The sequence below is a fragment of the Sorex fumeus genome, unplaced genomic scaffold, assembly GCF_029834395.1.
Source record: "Sorex fumeus unplaced genomic scaffold, SorFum_2.1 ptg000044l, whole genome shotgun sequence".
NCBI lineage: Eukaryota > Metazoa > Chordata > Mammalia > Eulipotyphla > Soricidae > Sorex > Sorex fumeus.
In genome coordinates this window covers 61,362,910-61,386,287 of record NW_026606101.1, presented here as the reverse complement: position 1 = coordinate 61,386,287, position 23,378 = coordinate 61,362,910, and the positions used below count along the sequence as shown (strand labels likewise).

Below are 23,378 nucleotides of genomic sequence, written 5' to 3'. Positions count from 1 at the left end.
GTCGTTTGAAGTGGCAGGGATCAAACCCTGGTCCCCTGTGTGCAAGGCAGGTGCCCTACCCCCTATACTATCACTCCAGCCCTCATCTTAAAAGAGATCATCTAGTTTCTGACATTTACTTAATACATCACTAGAATGTTTGTCTCAATTGATGGACTACATTCTGAATGTGCCGTATAACTCATCTGGCAAGATTTGGATCCAAGAGATAGTGTTACTTGGTCTTTGGTTTTGGAACACGCTTTCTGTGAAGTGAAGCTAAGGAGAGAGTGCATCTGTAGTCATCAGAACCATATTCTAATATAATCCACCTAACTAGTTCAGATAACATACAAAAATCAAGCAAATAATTGAGTTTTGTTACTTGAGTTTTGTTGATCTTCATATTTGGAGAGTAGTGAAATAAGAGGATCAGAATTCGGCCACATATTAAAATATAGGTAAAAAAGTTAAATGATTTTGAATTCATTTCATTAGATGTTTTTAATATTTCTAAGGTAGAATGTCCTGAAGTTAATGGTCACTATAAAAAGTGAGTATAAAAGTTATATTAAAATTTTGGGGCTGGAGCAATAGCAAAAAGGGTAGGGTGTTTGCCTTGCACATGACCGACCCGGGTTTGACTCTCAGCATCCCATACGGTCCCCCTAGCTCCACCAGGACTAATTCCTGAGTGCATGAGCCAGGAGTAACCCCTGTGCATCTCCGGGTGTGATGCAAAAAAAAATTGAAAAGTTATATTAAAATTTTGTATTAGGTTAACTGAAATTTGAATTGTAATGCCTAAATAGTAATTGGAAAAAAGTTGACTATTGTAATAGTTTAAAATAATCTTACGGTAATTAGAAGGGAGAAAAGTGGAATTGAGACAAGGGAGAACTGTCTAATTGTCTGAGAGTGAGGAAAATTGATGGGAATTGCTAAACAATTTTCTAGAATCGTTCTCCAGAGAAAACTGTTCCCAGCATCTGATCTAACAACAACTCATATTGGGGATCTTTGCTGTATTTGAGATGGTAAAACATTAACTCAAATAACAAACTTTTAGACTGCCAAATTGAAAGAGGACTTTTAGCACCTTGGATATGGCTCAGCAGTGGAGTTCTCAGCTTGCTTGGATGAGACTCTATGCTTATAGATATTCACCATTGTGTTCCCCCCCCCCCCCCCGCGCGTGCTTGTATTTATATGGGTTTATGTATCATAAGTGTCCATCTACTCAAGAAGGACATGAAAATGGAGCTCCTGGGGAGTTACAGATGAAAATGCAGCTTTTACCTTTAGAGACCACTAGTATAAATGAAGAAATAGGAAGAATTAGCATAAATTTGAGTTTTTTTTTTTAAAATGTGAGATGAGGGAAATGAAGTGAGTTGTGGTTAATTTCTTAAATCAAAATTTCTCATGTTAATTTTTCACTTAACTCTTTCGGTCTTGACTATTGGTTCAGATTGTAATTAGGTATGAAATTTGATTTTCAGGAAAAGTATAAAATATTATTTCCTGTTTTCATCTTGGGCTGGAGTGATAGCACAGCAGGTAAGGCATTTCCTTGCACTCGGCCGACCCAGGTTCGATTCCTCCGCCCCTCTTAGCCTTGCAAGCTTCCGAGAGTATCTTGCCTGCACGGCAAAGCCTGGCAAGCTCCCTGTGACGTATTAGATATGCCAAAAGCAGTAACAAGTCTCACTATTTGTTGTGAGATGTTACTGGTGCCTGCTCGAGCAAATCGATGAACAACGGGAGGATAGTGACAGCCTTCATCTTATGGAGTTGTTGATTATATGTATAATCTCAGAAATTTTATTTCTTGGCCTAAGAGATAGTGTATTGGGCACAGTGTTTGCCTTGTACTCAGCCGACCCAGTTTAATCCCCAGCATTCCATATTGTTCCCTGAGAACCGCGCGGAGTAATTCTTGAGTGCAGAACTAGGAGTAACTCCATAGCATTGCCAGGTGTGACTCCCCCCAAAAAAACAGAATATTTTATTTCTTATTTATTTTGGTGTTTGGGTCTATACCCAGCAGTCTCAGGGCTTACTCCTGGCTCTGCACTCAGCTTACTCCTGGCTGGACCCTGTAGGATGCTATGATTGAGCCTGGATCAGCCACATGCAAGCCAGGCACCTTGCTGTACTATTGCTCTGGCCCTGAGCTGCATGATCTAATGAGGTTAATCATCTTTTTTGTTTGTTTTGGGGCCACACCTAGCAGTACTGGGGTGGGGCAGGGGGCTTACTCTTGGCTTTGAGCTCAGGGATCACCGATGGATCTCCAGAGAGACTTATATGAGATGCTAGGGATCAAACCTGGGTCAGCAGTATGCAAGGCTAGAACACCCAGAACACCCAGCCCGTTGTTTTATCAGCTCTCAGGTTAATCTCTCGATGGACTTTTTTTTCCTGAATCGTTTTTCTCTAGTGCAGTCCATAATGAATGACCCTTGGTCAATTTTCCTTAAAAATTGTGGCATTATTCATTGTAATGCATAAGAACTATAATTTTTATAGGCAATAAGTATGATACTTGGTTATAATTTACTGGGTATATTTTTAGGTTGAATTGGCATACTCCATATCATTTTCAGGTAATACAAGACTTTTCCATTTCTAGCTGTTCCCCAGTGGCCACCTGTGGCCACCTGTGTTGCAGTCAGTTTAAATAACCTTCATGAAGCCAGGGGGAATAGTATTGGGGTTAAGGCACTTGCCTAGGATGCGTCTGACCTTCAGTTTGATTCTTGACACCACATGGTCCTATGAGCACTGCTGGAATGCACAGAGCTGAGAGTAATGCCCAGAACCACCAGTTGTGGCCCAGCCTCACTTATATCCATCCAAAAAATAACTCTTTTGAGAACTTCTAGAATTTCTTACCTTTGTACTTCTATACGTGGTAATGCGGCTTGAATTCTGGTCCTCTGCTGTTCCCCTCTTTTTTATTAATTCGCTTGATGGATTTCACATTCTTGATCTTGGATCAAGGAGTAGCTCTGTCCTTTGGCTTTCTCTTTCTCCTCCCTGTGCGCCCATTGCTCCCATGATAACCATTTTACTGCAGCCCTCAGGCCATTTTGTTGATCTATGTTTGCTTTCTTACAACTAACGCACTAGAGTTGGCTCCGTGAACTCAGAAATTTAATTGTAATTTTTAACAACATAGTATTTGGCATGTGGAGACAGTGACATTCTAACAGATGATGCTTTTTGGGGTGGATTTACTCAGTGCTCCGGGCCTCCGGGCCTACTCCAGATGATACTTGTTTTGTTTTGCTGAGGCCTAGCAGAGCTGGAAGCTGTCAGGGCCCAGCCCAGTGGTGCTTCATCAACTGTTCCATGCTAGGGATAACACGTGGTGCCTCCTCAGGCACTCCTACCCTTTGAGCATCTCCCTGCCCCACAACAGATAACTCTAGAAATCAGTCATGAGAATAAACTATAGTGATTCTTTCTAGAATGTTAATTTTAATGTCTAGACTTCATTTTGAAATGCTAGAATACTCGAACAACATCAGAATTGTCTTATTCGCCATTTCCAATGGTTAGGATCAAGAAAGGTAGTGTTTCAGATTCATCAGTGAACATATCCATGACAGTTTTCTGTCCAGAGTATTGAAAACTTACTCTCAAACTTTTTCAATGCAGGAAGAAAGGGTTAGTCCATAGGGTTGCTGTAGCATCAGCCCTACCCCCTGCTAGGTACATGCACTGCTGCTGCTGTGGAGCCGATAGAGTGAGGAAGTGGAGGCACTTCAGGGCCTCTTAGGAAGACTCCAAGACCCGTGTACCAGCTTCTCAGTAGTGAAACTGCATTATCTACTTCACTATATCTCCATACTGATTTTTTGTTACTTAAAAGTTGATTTGTATTAGTTTATCAATTTTGAGAAGCTACACAGATCATTTATTCACTTTTGAACAGAATGACTCTTGATTAGAGAGGTGTTTGATATTAAAAAATTCTCCTGTGGTGGGGGTTATAGAGGGTTACACGATACCACTAAGGGGCCTGGGAATGAGGGCTTCGGAGAGTAGGGAAAGAGACTTAGAGAAGAGATGTGGGAGCAGGTGTCAGACAGAATTCAGTTTTTAAAATTTTTTTAGTAAAAGAGGAGTCCTAACACCTGTGGCTTGCAATCTCAATCATCCGGTTTACAGTGCTGATTGCTGTCTTGGTTCTCGGTCTTTAAGGATTTTAGTTTGTATATTCAGTGTTGTAGGACAGAAGTGAGAGAAGTCCTCTGATGGCAGGTGGGAGAAATTTTCTACCACAGTGATGCGTTTAACTGTCCCCCAGTTCAGGTATGAAAAGGAGATACTTGACCATGGTCTGGAAGGAGGGACATGTATATTTTTTTCCTTCACTTTTTGGGTCACACCCGGCAATGCTCAGGCGCACCATATGGGATGACGGGGATTGAACTTAGGTCGGCCTCGTGCAAAGCAAACACCTTACCCACTGTACTATTACTTCTGCCCCATGTAGGAGCTCTTTAATCATAAGGCATTCTTGGTGGGAGGAAAGCATAGATAAAGGAAGAAGTCAAGGAATAGGGGTCATTGAGGAACTACAAATTGTGTTCTGTATAATGGGAGTGATTTTTGGATGGTGGGTACAACTCATTGGAACCAGATTCTGGAGGGCTTCACATACATACTTCCAATTCATTGTGATTTTGTCCTTGGAGCTCGATTAGTCCTGCCTTGTACCCCAATTCTCCAGGGTAGGGAAACATATTGTGCTTATGTCTTTAAAAATCTTTGTTAGTGAAAGAAACGCCTAATTCTGTTTAATCCAATATTTTCCCTTCAGTTTATGTGAGCAGGGGTAAGTGTATTTTGGATGGGGCAGGGCCTGCAACTTTCAGTGCTTGTTCGTGCCATATGGTGCTGGGGATTGAACTTGGGGCTCCCACATACAAAATATGTGATTCAGCCCTTTAAGTTGTCTCCCTGCCCCAACAAAATAATTTTGGGAGCAGTCTTACAGATAGGCAAATGATGCATATGATGGAAAGGTGTTGAAATTTTAAACTAGTGGCCCGGAGGGGGCTTTTAGCAGAGCATATGATCATGTACAAATCCCAAGTGTCCCACTTAACACTGAGCACGATCCCAGTAGCTCTGCTGTCTGATCCCTGCTGCCATGCATGATTTCTGGCATACTGTGCTCATGTACGTGTGAACACCACAAAAAGCATTGTAAAAGAGCCAGGTGTGGCTCCTAAGCATCATTTGGTGTGGTTCTTCCAGAAAAAGATTGGGTAGGGAATGACCTCAGTGAGCACTGCAGATAGAAAGATTTGTGAATGTCATGATGGTGTAACCTCTTCTAAGTGTTTTCGGGAGCACTGCAGTGACTGGTGAGCAGCACAACCATACGTGTGCACCTCAGAGGAGAGTATGGGACTGGCAAGCCTTTGTGTAAACACCAGAGATAGGAGTACAAACCTCCCTGTGCACCAGAGCTGTGTGTACGAGCACCGCCACCAGTTATGTGACCTGGTGAGCACCAGAGCTCTGTGTGTGTGTGTGTGTGTGTGTGTGTGTGTGTGTGTGTATTGTGTCTTAGCAATGTCAACAATGAAAAGAGGGAAAGACATTTTTTTTTTCTTTTTGGGTCACACCCGGCAATTCACAGGGGTTACTCCTGGCTCTGCGCTCAGGAATTACCCCTGGCGGTGCTCAGGGGACCATATGGGATGCTGGGAATCAAACCCGGTTGGCTGTGTGCAAAGTAAACGCCCTACCTGCTGTGCTATTGCTCCAGCCACAAGGGAAAGAAATTTTTAAAGAAAAGCTAGTACTGATTTCCCCCCCTTGTTTTGGGGTTATATCTGGCGGTGCTTATAAGCAGTGCCACGGGGAAACTTCTGGCGGTGCTTGTGGAACCCTGGCCTCCTGCAAGCAAAGTGCTTCAGCCCATTGAGCCACAGTCTCCCCAGCTCCCCCATCTCACGTATCCCCAGAAGAAAGAAACTTTAAGCAGAGAGGGGAAATGATCTTATCTAGTTGCTATTTTGATTTGAATAGGAGATTAGAAAAGGGATCAGAATCTGAGTTGAGACATGCCAGAGAGAGGTGGATTTGAGAAAGATAGAAAGATAAGATTTTGTTGCCAGTTGGATACAGAAGATGTGGGTTGGAAAGAATTCTTTTCAAATTCTTCGGCAAATCTTACTCATTAAAGGAGTAGAGAGAATTTGTGCTGGTGCTGGTGGAGGGCTAAATAGATAGGTAAAATGAACTATTGAATTTTAGCTGTCTGGAAACATGGATAATAGTTGGTGAATCTGTGGGTTTGGAGCTTAGTGGAAAGATCAGTACTGGAATGGTTGGTAGTTGCCACCGTGGGTGGTGGTTACTGTTGACCCTTGGTGATGTTCCATAGAGAGGCCTGAGAATATTAATAGTAAAGAAGTGGGCAGAGGTTTGGTTTCCTGCCTCCCGGCCCCATGGCCTGAGCTAGATGAATGTGAAGGTACCTTTTGATAGAATTGTGGAAGGCACACAAGTACTTTTGATGGCAATTTGGGAGCCTAATCACTATTTTCATATTCTTTGTATTTCAGGTACATTTTGGAGCAACAACTAATTTTCTTTTTATTTGTTTTATATTTTTGGGTCATACCAGGGTGTGCTCAGGGATCATGCCTGGAGGGTTTGGGGGACCATTTATGGGATCATATATGAGATCCCCAAGGCAAGTGCTCTGCCCTCAGTACTAGCTCCCTGACCCTGCAACAACTGGTTTTCAAAGAAATTCTTGGAAAGCAGTCCTTGGTAGTGCAGGGTCATTTCTTAATTATTGTTAAGATTTTTGAGGTAAACTTATTCATGGCTGACTTTATAGGGAAAGTGGAAAAAAGTGCTGGCTGTGGCTAAGATTTTTTTTCTTTGTTTTATAAGAGAAGGTTGAAACTGGAATGTTCAGTGATAGACGGCTTGCCAGGCATGTATGAGGCCCTGAGTTCCTCTCCCAGAAGTGCAAAGGATAGAAATTTGGATACAGTTTTGATAGAAAAAGGATACAATATTGATTGAAAAAGGTTAACTACAGTACGTGAATTCCTGTAAAAGTATAAAGAAAATATTGTACAAATGTCAGATCTGCTTGGCATGGCGTTGGATATAGTGGAAGAGTTCACAGTGGATTACAGAACGATCATAGGAAATGAGAAAGTTCAGATTTCTGTGATGGTAGTATCTTGAGTGAGGCCATACCCTTTTATTTATTTAATTAATTTATTTATTTATTGCTTTTTGGGTCACGCCCGGCAATGCACAGGGGTTACTCCTGGCTTATGGCACTTAGTAATTACTCCTGGCAGTGCTCAGGGGACCATATGGGATGCTGGGAATCGAACCCGGATCAGCCGTGTGCAAGGCAAACACCCTCCCCACTGTACTATCGCTCCAGCCCTGGCCATACCCTTTTAAATAATAATTTAAATTATTGTATTTTTAAAGTTATTGTTGACTGCAGCTATAAGGTCTTTGTATTGCCTTTTAGAGTTAACATGGAAAGGTTTCAGATTGCTAAGACTAAAGCAGAAAGATAAAGATGCTAATTTCACAAAGCATATCCAAAAGCCTGTCAGTTATAAACTTGAAGGATTTTACTTTTGTTTTGTTTTGCTTTTTATAATTTTATTTATTGAATCACCGTGAGAGCAGTTACAAAGCTTTTGCGTCTAAGTCTCGGTCATACAATGAAACACCCATAGCTTCACCAGTGCCCATTCTCCACCACCAAAAACCCCAGTATACCCCCATCCTACACCTTCCCCCTACCTGTGGGGCAGATGATTTCCACATTACTCTCTCTCTACTTTGATCACATTCAATATTTCGACATCAGACCCACCATTATTATTTGAGATTTTACCCCAACACTCAGATCTGCTGAAAAGGGAACAGTAGACAATTTGTGTTCTATTGCTGGTTATGAATAACATATGATGTCGTGTGGCTGCAGTAGGGCCATGTGATTTTGAAATTCTGAAATTTTAACACTTAAATCTGGAGGGATTTCTGCCAAAAGCCACTGGGTTTCGAGATTTGCTGCTGAATCTCTGGAATCATGGCCGTTGAGCAGCTCGATCAGGAGCCAGAGAGGCCATTCGTGGGCGATGACTTGGGGTCTCTTTGGGACGGGGAGACCAGGACCGGCTCCATCCCCATCCTGTGAGGCCTAACAAGTTTCGTCACTGCGGGCCCAAACCAGACTGTCCAATGACCTCTGGAGGATGATGGCCACGGAGCCACCAAGGGGGAGTAGGCGGAGGGACAACACCCTTTCCCCCCAGGGGTGGCCCGGCGACAGTAACCTACTATGGGGTCTGGATGCGTTTCTGCCAAAAGCTGCTGGGTTTCAAGATTTGTTTCTGAGTCTCTGGGATCATGGCCGTTTAGCAGCTTGATCAGGAGCCAGGGAGGCCGTTCATGGGCGATGACTTGGGGTCTCATTGGGGTGGGGAGGACAGGCCCAGCTCCACCCCCATCCTGTGAGGCCCTGCATGTCTCGTCACTGGGCGCCCAATCCTGACTGTCCAGTGGCCTCTGAAGAATGGCGGCCACTGGGCTGCCAGGGGAACAGGCCAAGGCACAAAACCTATTCCCACCTGGAGTGACCCAGCACCGGTAACCTACTGCAGGGACCGGATGCATTTCTGCCAAAAGCCACCGGGTTTCAAGATTTGTTTCTGAGTCTCTGGGATCATAGCCGTTAAGCAGTTTGATCAGGAACCAGAGAGGCCTTTTCTCCACTTATATAGCTGAGCCGGAGGTGGTTTGTGGGTGTGTTTCCCACATACCTAACTTTTGGCTGTTTACTTTCTTGGTAAACTTTGCCCCAAGTTTTTGGGGTCTGGCCAAAGGCACAGCAGCAATTTTGTGGTATCTGGAAGTCTGAAGGCGCCACCAGGCTGCTGATGCACTCGCCTCACAGGTACAGATTGACCTGCTGGCGGCGGCACCATAAAGTAAAGTAAAGGCCCTTCTGTTGATCATCGATTTGCTCGAGCGGGCCCAGTAACGACTCCATTGGAGACTGTTACTGTGTTTGGCATATCGAATACATCACGGGTGGCTTGCCAGGCTCTGCCGTGTGGGCGAGATCCTCTCGGTAGCTTGCCGGGCTCTCCGAGAGGGGCGGAGGAATCGAACTCGGGTCGGCCATGTTGGCTGCATGCAAGGCAAATGCCCTACCGCTGTGCTATCGCTCCAGCCCTGGCGGCACCATACCCCAGGATTTTACTTTTTGAGTGGAACTGTTTCCTAGTGATTTTGTACTTCTCTCTGGTTAGGTCTTTTTATTTTTTTAATGTCTGGGAGACTGAAATGTAAGACATACTGTAGTTTATTGATTTAAGCTAATTTGTTTTCTTGAAACAATATAATGATCCTGGAGTAAACCGTGCTGAATTGTTAATTTTAAAATTATCTGGGGTCTTTGTGACTCCTGAACCATACCAAAGACTCTGGGAACTTTTGTGGGCTTTTCTTTTCCATCTCAGATTCTCCCCACCTCCTAATCTTAGCATGTTTTCTGCACTTTTCTGTTCCATTAGCTATATTTTCCTGTAAACAGTATTACTTTTTGTTGCTGCATGGAACTGCTCATAATTTTTTTTTGGTTGACTTTGTAAGTACTACTACTAACAATGCACTTGACTCCACTGAAAGGATAATACTGTGAGCAGTTGCTACCAAGTTTGAGCCATATAGAATGTGTATGCCTCAGGATGGTTACCAACCCACAGCACCAAGGTTTTATCTAAGAGGCTTCCTGATTTTATTTATACTAAAATGAATTAATTAACATGCAAAGCCTGGCAAGCTACCCATGATGTAATCGAGATGACAAACATAGTAACAAGTCTCACAATGGAGGTGTTACTGGGCCCACTTGAGCAAATTGATGAACAACGATTAGTGCTACAGTGCCAATTTGTATTTCGGCGCCATTGTTTTAATTGCTGGTTAAAATGGCAAGCAAGTTTTTAGGGGTTTGGATTAATAAAACCACAGTTTAGAAGCAATAGTCCCTGAGTTAACAATGGGAAAAATGTTCCTTTATTTCTTTAACCGAACCCTTTTCCTCATCTTTGAAAAGTCTCCCAGTTTCTGAGTGTAATTTCTGCTTTGGGGAAATTAGACTCACCTATAATATGTTTTGTTTATGCAAGTTGTTATTGTAACTCTTGATTTGTCAGTTCCTGTTGTATTACATATTCATGCCATACAGTTTATTTGTGCTACTTCAGTATCTCACCCTCAGAGGAAAATAACCATAAAACTTAATGACTCCAGGGGCCGGAGGGATAGCGGATAGCACAGCAGGTAGGGCGTTTGCCTTGTACGGTGCCGACCTGGGTTGAATCCCCGGCATCCCATATGGTCCCCTAAGCACTGCCAGGAGTAATTCCTGAGTGCAAAGCCAGGAATAACCCCTGAGCATTGCTGGGTGTGACCCAAAAAAGCAAAAAAAAAAAAAAAAAACAACTTACGACTCCATAAGTCTAATAAATCAGTGGAATGAAAAGGAAGTAGTAGTGGTAAGATAAATATGTAGGCATGTGACAACTTTCTAACTGGGATTATTAAATCAAAATATAAGGTTTTAAATTTTAATGTACAAATTGTCTTTCGAATAATGAAAAAGGTAATGCATATATATTCACTTTAAGGACAACGTATGGACATTTTTTTGACCAGTTTAATAGAGAAGGGATGTTTTACCACGTAATTTTATCCTTAATCCAATTCTGTACTCCAGTATGTTCATGTACTTGTTCATCTATTCTTTGTAAGCGTTCTCCCATATTCCACAACATTGTAGATAACTGAATTAAGGTTTTTAGATAGTTTGAATGTGGGAGCAATGTTTTAAAAGGAATAATAGCCTTGTTTTCTCCCCTACCCTATTGTTGAACTATACTTAACTGTATGTTTCAGTTTTCTATTGAGAAGCACAAAGCTGAGTCCCTTACTGTACTGACAACTTGTCTTTTCTCATATTAGTGTCTTCAGTGGTACTAGAAGGTTTAGTGTGCATAGTGTCTCATCTTTGATCACTCTTGATCTATCAGAAGCTTCTTGGAAACAGGGAACTGTCATCCTCTTTAGTAGTGTTGTAATGCCATCATCTGGTGAAAGAGTGTTACAGCAGACTTTGCAAAAGCTGAAATCTTCGTGGTTATAATGTATCATAACTTTACCCATTTAAATAATGGTAGAGAAGTTGAAATTAAGGTAGGCAAAGGGACTTTTGAAACTGTGACTGTTGCATTAAATGTCATTTAAGGACCTGCGTTTTGTGCTCTTCATCATTAAAAAATATTTTGGATTAAATTTGTGAAGCTCCTATAATGTTCCGAATGCAGAAATGAATATGGTATATTTCACTTAATGCTTATAAATGAGTTAGTTAATCCTGACAAAATAATCAGGATTTTGTGCCATTTATATTTTATCAGTGACTAGTACTTTTCCTCATTTGGGCCAGATGTGGAAGAAATATAAAAACTAACCATGATCAAACTATAGATTAGTAGAAATGTGTTGTTTTTCTTTTGTTTTTTTGTTTGGTTTTAGGGCCATACCTGGAGATGCTTATGAGTTATTCCTGGCTCTGTACTTAGAAATCATGCCTCACAGTGCATGGGGGACCGTATGGGAGGGTGGGTATCAGAACCCTAGTTGGTGGTGTTGCTCCCCGTCCCAGAAGTGTCGGAGTCCTCAAAGTGATTAGTCTTCAACATTTAACTTAAATGCTTAAGTTATCGCACCTGGGACAAAGCAATTAAGAGTCAGACCAAGGTAAAGAAAGTGTTATGATAAACACCATGAAATATTTTGGAAGTTCCTCTTCAGAAATAAGTTTGGTCAGGTACTGTAGAATTAGATATTGATCCATATATTCAGCTTTCCCCACTCCCCCTTGATATTGAAAAATGCTGATTGCATGGGAATGGTAGGACTGTTAGAACAGCGCAGTAGTCTTCTTCACTCCCGCCCTAACACAGTCTTCTATCCAGAAGCTGCTGGTTCTAGCGTATTCATTTGGCACTTTTGGATGATGGGGTGGATTCCAGGCTTTGGGGCTACACCTTTACTCAGAGCCTGCTGCTCTGGGGCCCATGTGGTGCCAGAAATCAAACCTTAGGCATTGTTGGTAATTTTCTTTCTGGGAAAGAAAGGTCTTTTCTAGCTATTTCCTTTTTGTTTCTGATAGCTTTGGGTAGTCTGGAGGTTTAGTTTTATCATGGTAGTCTTATCTACTATTCACTCTTGTTTGCTACATTTTTCATAGAAGATGGTAAAGTTTTGAAATCAGTCTAGCAATTAAAACTTCATAATGCAGTCCTTGGATAGGGAATTTTGAAGTCACATGAAGATGATGTAAGGGGAAGTGTAGAAGTTTTAAGCTCAAAGTAGCTTCAATAAATAAAAGTTCCTTATTTATATAAGACAATTTAAAAACCAGCTATTTATGTTCATACTGTCCTCCCATTGTTCATCGATATGCTTGAGCGGGCCCAGTAACATCACGGGTAATATTTTTGACACATTTTATTTATTTTTTTTTTTTATAAAGACAAAAGAAATTGTTTTAGGGGTCGGAGTGATAGCATAGGAGGTAGGGCGTTTGCCTTGCATTAGCCGACCTGGGTTCGATTCCCAGCATCCCATATGGTCTCCTGAGTGCTGCCGGGAGTAATTCCTGAGTGCAGAGCCAGGAGTAACCCTTGTGCATTGCCGGGTGTGACCAAAAAAAAAAAAAGAGGAAAAGAAAAGAAATTGTTTTATTTATTGTATACTTGTGCTCAAAGCCTTTTGTCTAATGACAGCTTTTCTACATAGAGAAGATTGAGTTTTAAATGGTCCCGAACTTTAGTGATATTAAATATATTCAAGTATGATAGAATTCTTAATATCATTAATATTGCTCCTAAGGCAGATAATTACATTATCTTTTTTAATTGTTACGGCTTGGCTCTCACATTGTTTTGTAACATACAAAAAGGTATAATTTTACAAAGACTGTACTTTACAAATGTAAATACAGTCTGAGTTTGGTGTATATTGGATACAATGGTTTTCCTTACGCCTAAACACAGAAACAAAAGCATGTATTATAAGAGAAAGTTCAAGATGGGAAGTGATAAAATGGGGTATTGAGTAGAGCTTTGTTAAAATTTAACTGGTATCCTTGTAAAATTTCCATGTATTCATGAAGTTATATTATGTCATTCTTATTGTTAGGAGCTGATTGGAAGTGTTAAGTTTTTGGTTACTGCAGTTGGGAGATCAAAAATTGTTTTACTCTTTTTAAGTAAATAATTGTATAGATGATTTTAAGAGTGAGGTGGTTTGGTGGGTAAAGTTGATTATTGAAATGTATTTTGACATCTATTTCAGCTGTAAACATAGAATTGCTTTTGAATTGCAGAAGGTCATCCTAGCGTCTGAAAACAAAATAATATTTACAGTCCTGCCTGTGTTGCCATAGAACAGTGGGAAAGGCACTTGCCTTGTATGTGGCTGACCTGGGTTCAATCCTTGGCATTCCATACGGTCCCCAGAGCCCTGTGAAGAATAAATCCTGAGCACCACTGGGTATGACCCCAAAACAGACAAACAAAAGCCCCAAAACACAACCAAACCCCACGATTCATAAAGATGTTAGGTATGTTAAAGTATCAATAAAATCCTCAAATCACAAAACAAAGTGGGTGCACTTACTCTGTTCTTCATTAATACTTGTGTTCTGACAGTCTTAAATGGTTTCAATTTTTAAACTCCCACAAGTATATGTTACAGACATAACAAAACATTTGAAAGTTATCTACGGGCAGGAGAGGAAGTTCAACTGCTGGGTGCATGATGTTGTGGCAGATTCCTTTCATCCTTAGAATTTTGTAATTTTTTATACTAAACTTTGTAAATTTTGAACACAATTTAAGTCTTTTTTTTTTTTTCTCAGACTTGCTTTGCTTGAAGTCTTTCTCATTTGTTTTTGTACCGCACCTAACTGTGTTCAGAGGGTACTGCCAGCTCAGTGCTCAGGGATGCTCGGGGACCATGTGGGTCATAGAATCCACATCTCCCACATTCAAATTCTGCCATCTAGGACCTTGAGCTATCTCCTTAAAGTTTTACTTGAGTTGTAGAATTTGCCCCCTCATCCTTTTTCTTTCATTCTTTCTGTCAAATTCAGAATCTTGCACTTAATTGTGATGCTGGCACATCTCCAATTATATTCTAGTAGAGGTCACATGTGTTTGTTGTTGATGCAAGGATCACAAATACCGTATTGCTGGGAAAACATTTCTCAGGTGGATTGGTGCTGGTGCTGTGCCCTGGCACCAACCTTAGAAAATCCTTACACACACACTGTTACGTTGCTATTGTTACAGCTCATGAGAAACAGCTTTAAAGCAAAAATAGTTCAGAGGTTTGGGGATTTTTATGTCTGTTGAGGCCATCTCATCTTGAGATCTAACTTTAATTCTAGATTAACTACTGACTCTAGTTTTGGTGGTTCTTAGGAATTGTATGATGTGCAAACAATACATAACTGTTCAAAATTTAACTTTTAAAAAAATACTGTTCCTGATATCTTCAGTTTGTCCCGTGCTGCTATTTTCACTCTCACACACAAAAAATCAAGTTCATTGTAAATGCAAGGAAGGGTTTGGTTAAGCACAATAGCCTATAAGCTCCTTGCTGTTCAGATAAAATCAAGATTCAGGCATGCACTTGGAATTGGGACTTCAGTGAGCTACCCTAGATATGACTTAATCAAGTATTAGGAGTTCTACCAGTTAGGCAGTCAGATAGCAGAAGACTATCTTTTCTGGAAACCCGTTTTTCCCATAAAATCAGTGAATTAAGAAATCCTATATTTGTTTTTGTCATTTTGAGAGCAGTTCAAAAAGAATCAACTCTTTTGCTGAAAATTTTCATTTGAATACATTTTTATACTTAGCTTTTTTATCTTTTTAAAATTAAGAATTAGCGCTAGAAATATCAGCAATTGAAAGGAATGATTATATAGTGTTATTGGTAAGAAATTTCAGTTCTCTGATCTAGAAATTGGCTATTTTGAAAAACTCATTCTGGTAAGTTCAATAATGTTAATGATTCATATGTCTTAATTGTATAGTATTTAATATGTATTATTTTGATCAACAGTATACCTTGAAATATGCTTATAGATTTTTTTATTTTCATAGTTTGAGAAACTAAAGTCTTTTAAAATGTAATTATACTATGTATGTTTAAAATACAAATTATTATTTTACTGAATATTTGTTAAAAGCATATTAAAGTTAAAGGTAGTATATTTCAAAAAGATCAACGATTTTATTTTATTTATTTATTTATCTTTGCTTTTTGGGTCGCACGTGGTGATGCACAGGGGTTACTCCTGGCTCTGCACTCAGGAGTTACTCCTGGCGGTGCTCAGGGGACCATATGGGATGCTGGGAATTGAATCCGGGTCGGCTGCATGCAAGGCAAACACTCTACCCGCTGTGCTATTGCTCCAGCCCCAAAGATCAACGATTTTAAATAAATTCTTTTTAAGTTTAAAACTTTGTACAATGTGGCAAGATAGGAATTTTGCTTTATAAAAGTGCTAAATTTCAAGAAGTAACTGGTAAGCAATAGGATTTTGGCAAGTGTAAAAAACAGATTATGATAGGCAGTGTACCATGTGTAAATAAGATCGTTTAAAAGTAATTTAAATATTTTTTGCAGTTGTCACTTTTTAACTGTAGATGATGATAAATTATAGTTATGGACTAAAAGGTGAAGTCTGCCAAGAAATATTTGGGGAAAGCTTTTACATGGGTACAGATTTGTGATCTTAATGAAAATATTAAAATTTAGTGGTAATTCTTTTTCTGGGGAAAAATGTAGAATATACTTATTTGTCCACTCCTTTTAAAATTTGTAATATGCAAAAACAGAAGTATTTTCAGGCTCAAGAACAAGGGTGAAGAAGAATTATATCAAAACCCTGTGGTTAAGAGTGTGTGGATAGGGTTTAAGAGATATTACAGGGGTAAAGACATTTGTCTTGCATGTGATCCACCCTTACTTAGTCCCTGGCATCATATGATCATCTGAGAACTTGCAAGAGTGAGCCCTGAGCATAGCCTGTTGTGCCCCTTGCTCCTTTCAAAGAGTGTATGGATAGTGCCTGGTATATTAAAGGTTAACATAGGATTTATAGTGGCATATTTTCAAGAGTTGTGACTCGTGGTGTCAGAATTACCTTCTGAAAATTTCTAAAAACTTCAAACGGTTCATTTTGTACTATCTTTCCAACCTTTTACCCACGTGAAAGAACTCTTTAATGGTAGAACAAAAACTGGTGGTATACAGTATAACAAATAACTGGTGGTGTACAGTTATAGTTGTCAAAGATACTAAATAATTTGTATGTTTATTTCTCTCCTCTCAGTTATCTTCAACTGTTCTGAAGCATAAGACCTTTCACATCATTGTAGATATGGACAAAGAAGAAAGGAAGACTATCAACCAGGGTCAAGAAGATGAAATGGTAACCAGTTTTTATAATTGACTTAATGAAATGTGGAGAATTAAGTTATTACTCTAGGGAAATAGGAAAGTAAATATATTTAAATGTATCTAAATAATTGTACATTTTTCTCATCTTAACTTTTTTGAATTGGGAATATGTATTGTATAATATAGTTTCTGATTTTAGTATAATTCCCGTTCCATTTTTGAACTGTTAAAACTTTGAAGAGTGTTTATTGTATCTGGTGATTTAAGAAGTTACTGGTACTTGAAACTTCAAATACAGGGTTTTTAGTTTGGGACTGCTCAGGCCCCAAAGTTGATTTCCTTGCACATGGCTGGCTAGATTCAATCCCTGGCACATCATAGATTTCCCTGATCAGTCCACCAGGACTGATCTTAGAGCACAGAAGGAGGAGTAAGCTCTGATCACTGCCAGGTGTGGACACTCTGCGCACCCCTTAATAAAAAGATTTCTAATCTTGCATTATAAAAGTGTTTGAAATAAGCTTGTTTGAAAAGCAACCTTAAGTGCTGGGGGTATAACTCAGCAATATAGCACAATCTTTGTATTGTGAGATGCTTGGTTTGTGACACAATAGTGAGCACAATAACCCCCAAGCATCATGGGGTGTGACCCCAAAACAAGTGAAAAGACATCCAAACTAGGAGGGGTAGGGGGAGAAATCTGGAAAGAATGCAAATATTCAGTGTTTCTGTGTTTATATCAGATTTTCATAGAAAGTAAAACATACCCTTTTAGATGAATATCAGACAATCACAGAACAAATTTTTAATAAAAATGTGTTTGAAATATTACATAGGATGTACACCAAAAGAATACTTTTTGGTTTGTTTTTAGGCCTTTCCTGGTAACACTCAGGGCTTACCCCTGGCTCTGCATTTGGGAATTTTTTTCTGGTGGGGCTTGGGATCACACAGGATGCCGGAAATTGAACCCGGGTTGACTGTGTGCAAGGCAAGCATCGTACCCACTGTACTGTCTCTCTGACCCCAAAATGAATAGCTTTTTATTTGAGGTTTTAGTTTAACTTGATCTTTTGCATTCCTGTGATCTATATCTGGCATTGTTACTGCGGGAAAAGAACCAAATATTAAATATTTTGTGTTAGTGTTAAGTACTTTACTAAGCATAGCATCAGATTTAAAGACCTAACAAGTAAAATGTAAGCAAGTTTAGCTACTTCAAGGTATGATTTGACGGTGAACTTGTCAGAAACAAAATCTAAAGACAAATTATGGGCTGTGAAAATTTATGCAATTTATATCATAGAATCATAAAAGTTGTCTGGGAAAAAAGAATTTTTAAATTTATCTTATTTAATATGTGATCACAGCAGATAGGGTGTTTGCCTTGCACCTGGCCGACTTGGGTTAGATTCCTCTTCCCTCTCAGAGAGCCCAGCAAGCTACCGAGAGTATCCCGCTGCATGGCAGAACCTGGCAAGCTCCCCGTGGTGTACTAAACATGCCAAAAACAGTAACAAGTCTCACAATGGAGACGTTACTGGTGCCCACTCAAGCAAATCAATGAACAACGGAAGGACAGTGCTCCAGTGCTAATATGTGATCATTGTGTTCATACAGGAGATTTATGGCTATAATTTCAGTCGTTGGAAGCTTGCCATAGTCTCTGTAGGAGTGGTTTGCACTGGTGGTTTTCTGCTCCTTATCCTCTATTGGCTGCCTGAATGGCGGGTGAAAGCAACCTGTATTCGAGCTGCAGTTAAAGACTGTGAAGTGGTGCTGCTAAGAACTACTGTAAGTCCATATATTATTTACTTGCTGATTACTGAGTAGTAAACTAGTGTTTTTTGTGGGGACTCTGTTCAGAATGTGGAGAGATGATCACTATTAGGATATAATGAGAAACTGTAATCCAACCATTAAAAAAAATTTGCTCCTTTCCACCAGCGACTCTTCTCTTTCTGTCCTGTTGTAGTGTTTTGTGGGCTACCTCACCTCCCTAGCTCAGTTACGTAGATCAGTTCTCAAGTTCTGTTGCCTTTGCTCACTATTGCCTTTGGCTATTTGTTATTCCTTTATGTTTCTTTATGTTCAATACAGCATGATCACTCAAGTGGGATATGAAAAAAAAATCCTAGCATTTTGAATGCATATGTGTTTGAGGTGAATATATCACTGCTTAGGGTTGATCAGATACCTGTTTTATAGCTTTTGATATAGTTGACAAGTTACATACTTGTCAAGATGACTGGACATTTAGGATAGTATATTTCTCAAATCTCTTAGTAGGCCAGCTGCTTTTCTACTGTGTGATGTTATTGCATGCTTGGTGTTCTATTTCCTCTAGTTGGGAACATTTTATGAGACATTTCTTCTTACTCTCACTATGTAAATAGGGGAATTAATAAATTACTGATGATCTTTTATGGGACATTATATCAGTGAACTATATCATATAATGAAAAGTACTTTATTTGAATTTGTGCATCTTCATGAAGCAGTTTTAACATTCAGTGTAGGAAGTGATGATTTTCAATGAGATGAGTAAATAATAGGTAAGGAATGGAAATCAAAATGATTTACATAATCGACTCTTTTTATTCTAAAGGATGAATTCAGAATGTGGTTTTGTGCAAAAATTCGCTTTTTATCTCTGGAAGCACACCCATTTTCAAGTCCAAAGTCTATGACTGATAAGATTTCAAATGGCCATGCTGTTCATTTATCTGAAAATCTTGTTGAGGAGAACAGACACGAAATAAGTAAATATTCACAGACTCAATCACAGCAGGTATTGTGTTTTTAGTATTCAAGTTTCTTTCAAAACCTGTCACTAGTTACATTTTATGCTGTCATGGATAGCTTGTGATTTTGTGCTTGCAGTTACTTTGAGATTAGTTTATATGAATATAAAAATATGTACTGCTCTATATAACAATTACTGCTAGAAGAACTAGATTAACATCCCAAGTGATTATTTTGATTTTGGTTAAGTAATAGATTTGTGATAGTAAATTTGATTGTTACTGTTTTTTTATGTATGTGTTCTACAGATTCGTTATTTTACCCACCATAGTGTAAAATATTTCTGGAATGATACCCTTCACAATTTTGACTTTTTAAAGTAAGTATAATTCTTTTGATGATTAATATCTTGAAAATGTTCTTGGTAGAAAATAATTCATTCTAGTGAATGAATTTTATGTACTTTTTGTTGTGTAACATTTGTACAGTAATAATTTGTTAATAATTTGTTCAGTAATAACCCTGTGATGTCATTTGAATGCTCATTCAAAATTTAATAATACACATACCTGTTACTCTAAAAATTTAATAATACACGCACCCTGTTATTTTTCACCTTTGCAAAAATTATACAAAAATCAGTATGACCCCCAAAATATGTCACTTTTCTTACTTTCTGTTTTTTGTTTACCTTTGCAGAATTTATACCAAAAAAATCAGTATGATCCCTGAATCTGCCACTTCTTTGTTTTTTGTTTTGTTTTTGTTTGTTGGTCAAACAGGAGGACTTGGGGGCTACTACAGGCAGTGCTCAGGCCACCATGGGATGCTTGCTGGAGAGCGAACCTTCCACACTGAGTGAAGCATACACTCAGTGCATTGAGCTCTGTGTGGTCCCCCACTTCTCTTTGAGGGTTCTTCTCTCAGGAACATCTTGTATCTGCATGTTAATGGTCACTTTTCAGTTTACTTACATTTACATCCATTTGCACCTGAGAAATGGATTATAGACAAACAAAAACTGTTAAAGAGGGGAGTGGGCATTGTCAAAGTGGATTCAACCTTGGGTAGGAAGAATTTGAGTAATCACTTAAAATTTGTGGAGACCACAAGTTTACATGCATAAAGTTAATTAGGATTCTGTTTTTATAGCTGTTACAGGACTACAAACATTAAGATTGCTTGAGTACCAGAGAAACTTTCAATATTAGCACTAAAAAGAGAAACCCTTAACATTTAACATACTTAAGCCTAGACTTTTTTCCCCCCCCTCAGATACACTAACGGTTGGAATATTCTGGAATGGACTAGGCATTTCCACATTCATAGTTCTAGAGACCATTTCTGGTCTCTAATCACTGCTGTTGAGCTGCCATTTAAAAAAATTGACTTGAACTTGATCCCCTGCTGCATTTGGGAAAGATATCAACTTCAGAGTGGCCTTTTTCGATAATAAAAAGATACCAACTTTTTTTTTTAAATCTTTTGGGCCATATCAGATTGTAATCAGGGGTTACTCCTGACTGTGCACTCAGGAACAACTACTGGCGGGCTTAGGGTACCATATGGGATGCCAGGGATCAAACCTTGGCTGATTGCTTGCAAGGCAAACGCCCTACCTACTGTACTATCTCTCTGGCCCGAAATTTAACTCTTATATCATGATAGGTAGCATTTATAGAGCTTAGAGTTTTTTCCATCCCCTTTTAATGTGAAAGAAAGGCGTAGAGTTAAATGATTTGTAAAATTCTCTTTTGAGAATCTTGGACTAGCATCACAGGAAGGGTAAGCATAATTAAAAGAAAAATAGGCTCTCGTGAAATATAATGGATTGAAGAGAGAAAACTATAGATTATAAAAAGTAAACCTTTTCATCTTTCGTTTGGAATTCTCAAGTTAATTATATTTTATTTATTTATTTATTGCTGCCACGCTAGGCAGTGCACAGGGCTTGCTTTTGACTTTGTGCTCAGGAATAATTCCTAGTGGGGCTTAGGGACCACATAGAGTGCCAGAGATTGAACCCAGATTGGCCATATGCAAGGCAGATGCCCTGCCTGCTGCACTGTCACTCTGGCCTTGTACTTTAATTTTTAGTTTAATTAATAGCACTTAATGGTTTTGGCAAAGTGTTAAAAAATTTAGAGCCTATTTATGCAAATGTTGGGTAACTTAGAAGCTGTTATATTTTGAAGGAGACATTTTATTAGTGTTTTTCTTAGGAATTTGAGATTTGTTATTTCTCAGTCATCACCTCAAAAAATTGTTTTAAGAGTTCTTACTTTGTAAGGGAGATAGACTTATAAAATCCGGGATTTAGAAAAAGGAGGCATTAAGAAATTTGGGTATTTTAAACTTTGTTTAAATTTAAAACTTTGGATTTATTTAGGGGACTGGATGAAGGTGTTTCTTGTACATCAATTTATGAAAAGCATAGCGCAGGACTGACAAAAGGGATGCATGCATACAGGTAATTTTTATTGAACTCAAGTTAAAACTATTAACAGTTCCTAAATAAAACAGTACGTGGACTATATAGTTGTATATATGGGTAGATAGTTAAGTGTTATAGTAATTAGAGATATTTTACTTGGGTGAGATTATTGGTTTTACTATATCCAGAATGCTTGATTATAAAGCTAATATTTTGAAGCTGTTATTTCTGAAAGTATACTGCACTTCATAAATTCTAAGGCACACATTTTCCCAGATATGAAGGTTTCTAAAAGAGGAATGTGTCTTATTTGGTGGAGCATCATCTTGAGAGCATTTTTATCTTCTTGGTGGTATGAAATAACTGTTTTGTAATTAATTGCATCTTAGATTTTCTGAAGTTATCACTTTAAGCATGAGCTTAAATTTGTCACTGAAATGTCCTAACTTGGAAGACATCTTTTTAATTTTTACTTTTTGCTGAAGTCTAAAAATATATCACAGTATTATTTTAAAGATAAATCTCTCTCTTTTTTTCTTTTTGGGTCACACCCGACGATGCACAGGGGTCACTCCTCCTGCCTCTGCACTCAGGAATTACCCCTGGCGGTCCTCAGGGGACCATATGGGATGCTGGGATTCAAACGGGCCCGAGTACAAGGCAAACACCCTACCCGCTGTGCTATTGCTCTAGCCCCAAAGATAAATGTCTTTGAAGTTAGAAATATTTCTTGTATACTATGCCATTTTTTAAAAAAATGTTAAATTCACTCAGACATTACATGTCATAAAAGGCAAGGATTATTCTATCACATTGAAGATAAATATATACTAATTTGAGGTGGGCTGGAGCAATAGCACAACGGGTAGGGTGTTTGCGTTGCATGCGGCCAAGCCGGCGGACCCAGGTTCGATTCCTTTGCCCCTCTCGGAGATCCCGGCAAGCTACCGAGAGTATCTCGCCCTCACGGCAAAGCCTGGCAAGCTCCTCGTGACGTATTTGATATGCCAAACAGAGTAACAGGTGTCACAATGGAGATGTTACTGGATCCACTCAAGCAAATCGATGAACAACGGGAGGACAGTGACAGTGTATTTGAGGTATTTTAGCCAGTGCCCACAGGATTTGGCATATTGAGAGCCGTTTTTTTTAGGGGGGGTCACCCCCAGTCGATTCTCAGGGGTTACTCCTGGCTCTGCACTGTGGAATCACTCCTGGCGGTGCTTGGAGGACCATATGGGATGCTGGGAATCAAACCCGGGTCGGCCATGTGCAAGGCAAATGCCCTACCCGCTGTGCTATTGCTCCAGCCCCTTGAGAGCCATTTTGAAGATGCTTGGAGGACCGTGGGATTGAACCCAAGGCTTCTGTATGCCAGGAGTATGCACTAGCCCTTTGAATTATCTCCTTTGTCTCGAGCGGTGTATCATCTTAATGCTCAAGTCTTTAAGTGGAATTTAATTTAAGTAGGTATTCTTAAACACTAAAAAAAAAAAAGCCAAATGCATAGTGTTTAAGAGTAAACATTTTAATATATTAGGTGAATAGTATGGGACCTCTCATTTCTTTAGTCCTGTAAAAATTAACAGCAATTACAATTACTAAGTCCTTTTGTGCTAAAGGGCTGGAGTGATAGCACAGCGGTAGGGCATTT

The 23,378-nt window shown here is 39.3% G+C and overlaps 1 protein-coding gene across 2 annotated transcripts in view; it reads left to right on the top strand.

Moving 5' to 3' along the window:
* Nucleotides 1-23,378, top strand: part of ATP13A3 (ATPase 13A3) — a 76,953-nt gene that overhangs the window by 1,556 nt on the left and 52,019 nt on the right. For both annotated transcript variants that reach the window (XM_056122132.1, XM_056122130.1), the window contains exons 3-7: nucleotides 16,478-16,576; nucleotides 18,166-18,339; nucleotides 19,154-19,336; nucleotides 19,599-19,669; nucleotides 21,680-21,760. In XM_056122132.1, coding sequence (XP_055978107.1) covers nucleotides 16,526-16,576; nucleotides 18,166-18,339; nucleotides 19,154-19,336; nucleotides 19,599-19,669; nucleotides 21,680-21,760 — 560 coding nt within the window. In that variant the 5' untranslated portion in view covers nucleotides 16,478-16,525. The remainder of the gene's footprint in view (nucleotides 1-16,477; nucleotides 16,577-18,165; nucleotides 18,340-19,153; nucleotides 19,337-19,598; nucleotides 19,670-21,679; nucleotides 21,761-23,378) is intronic.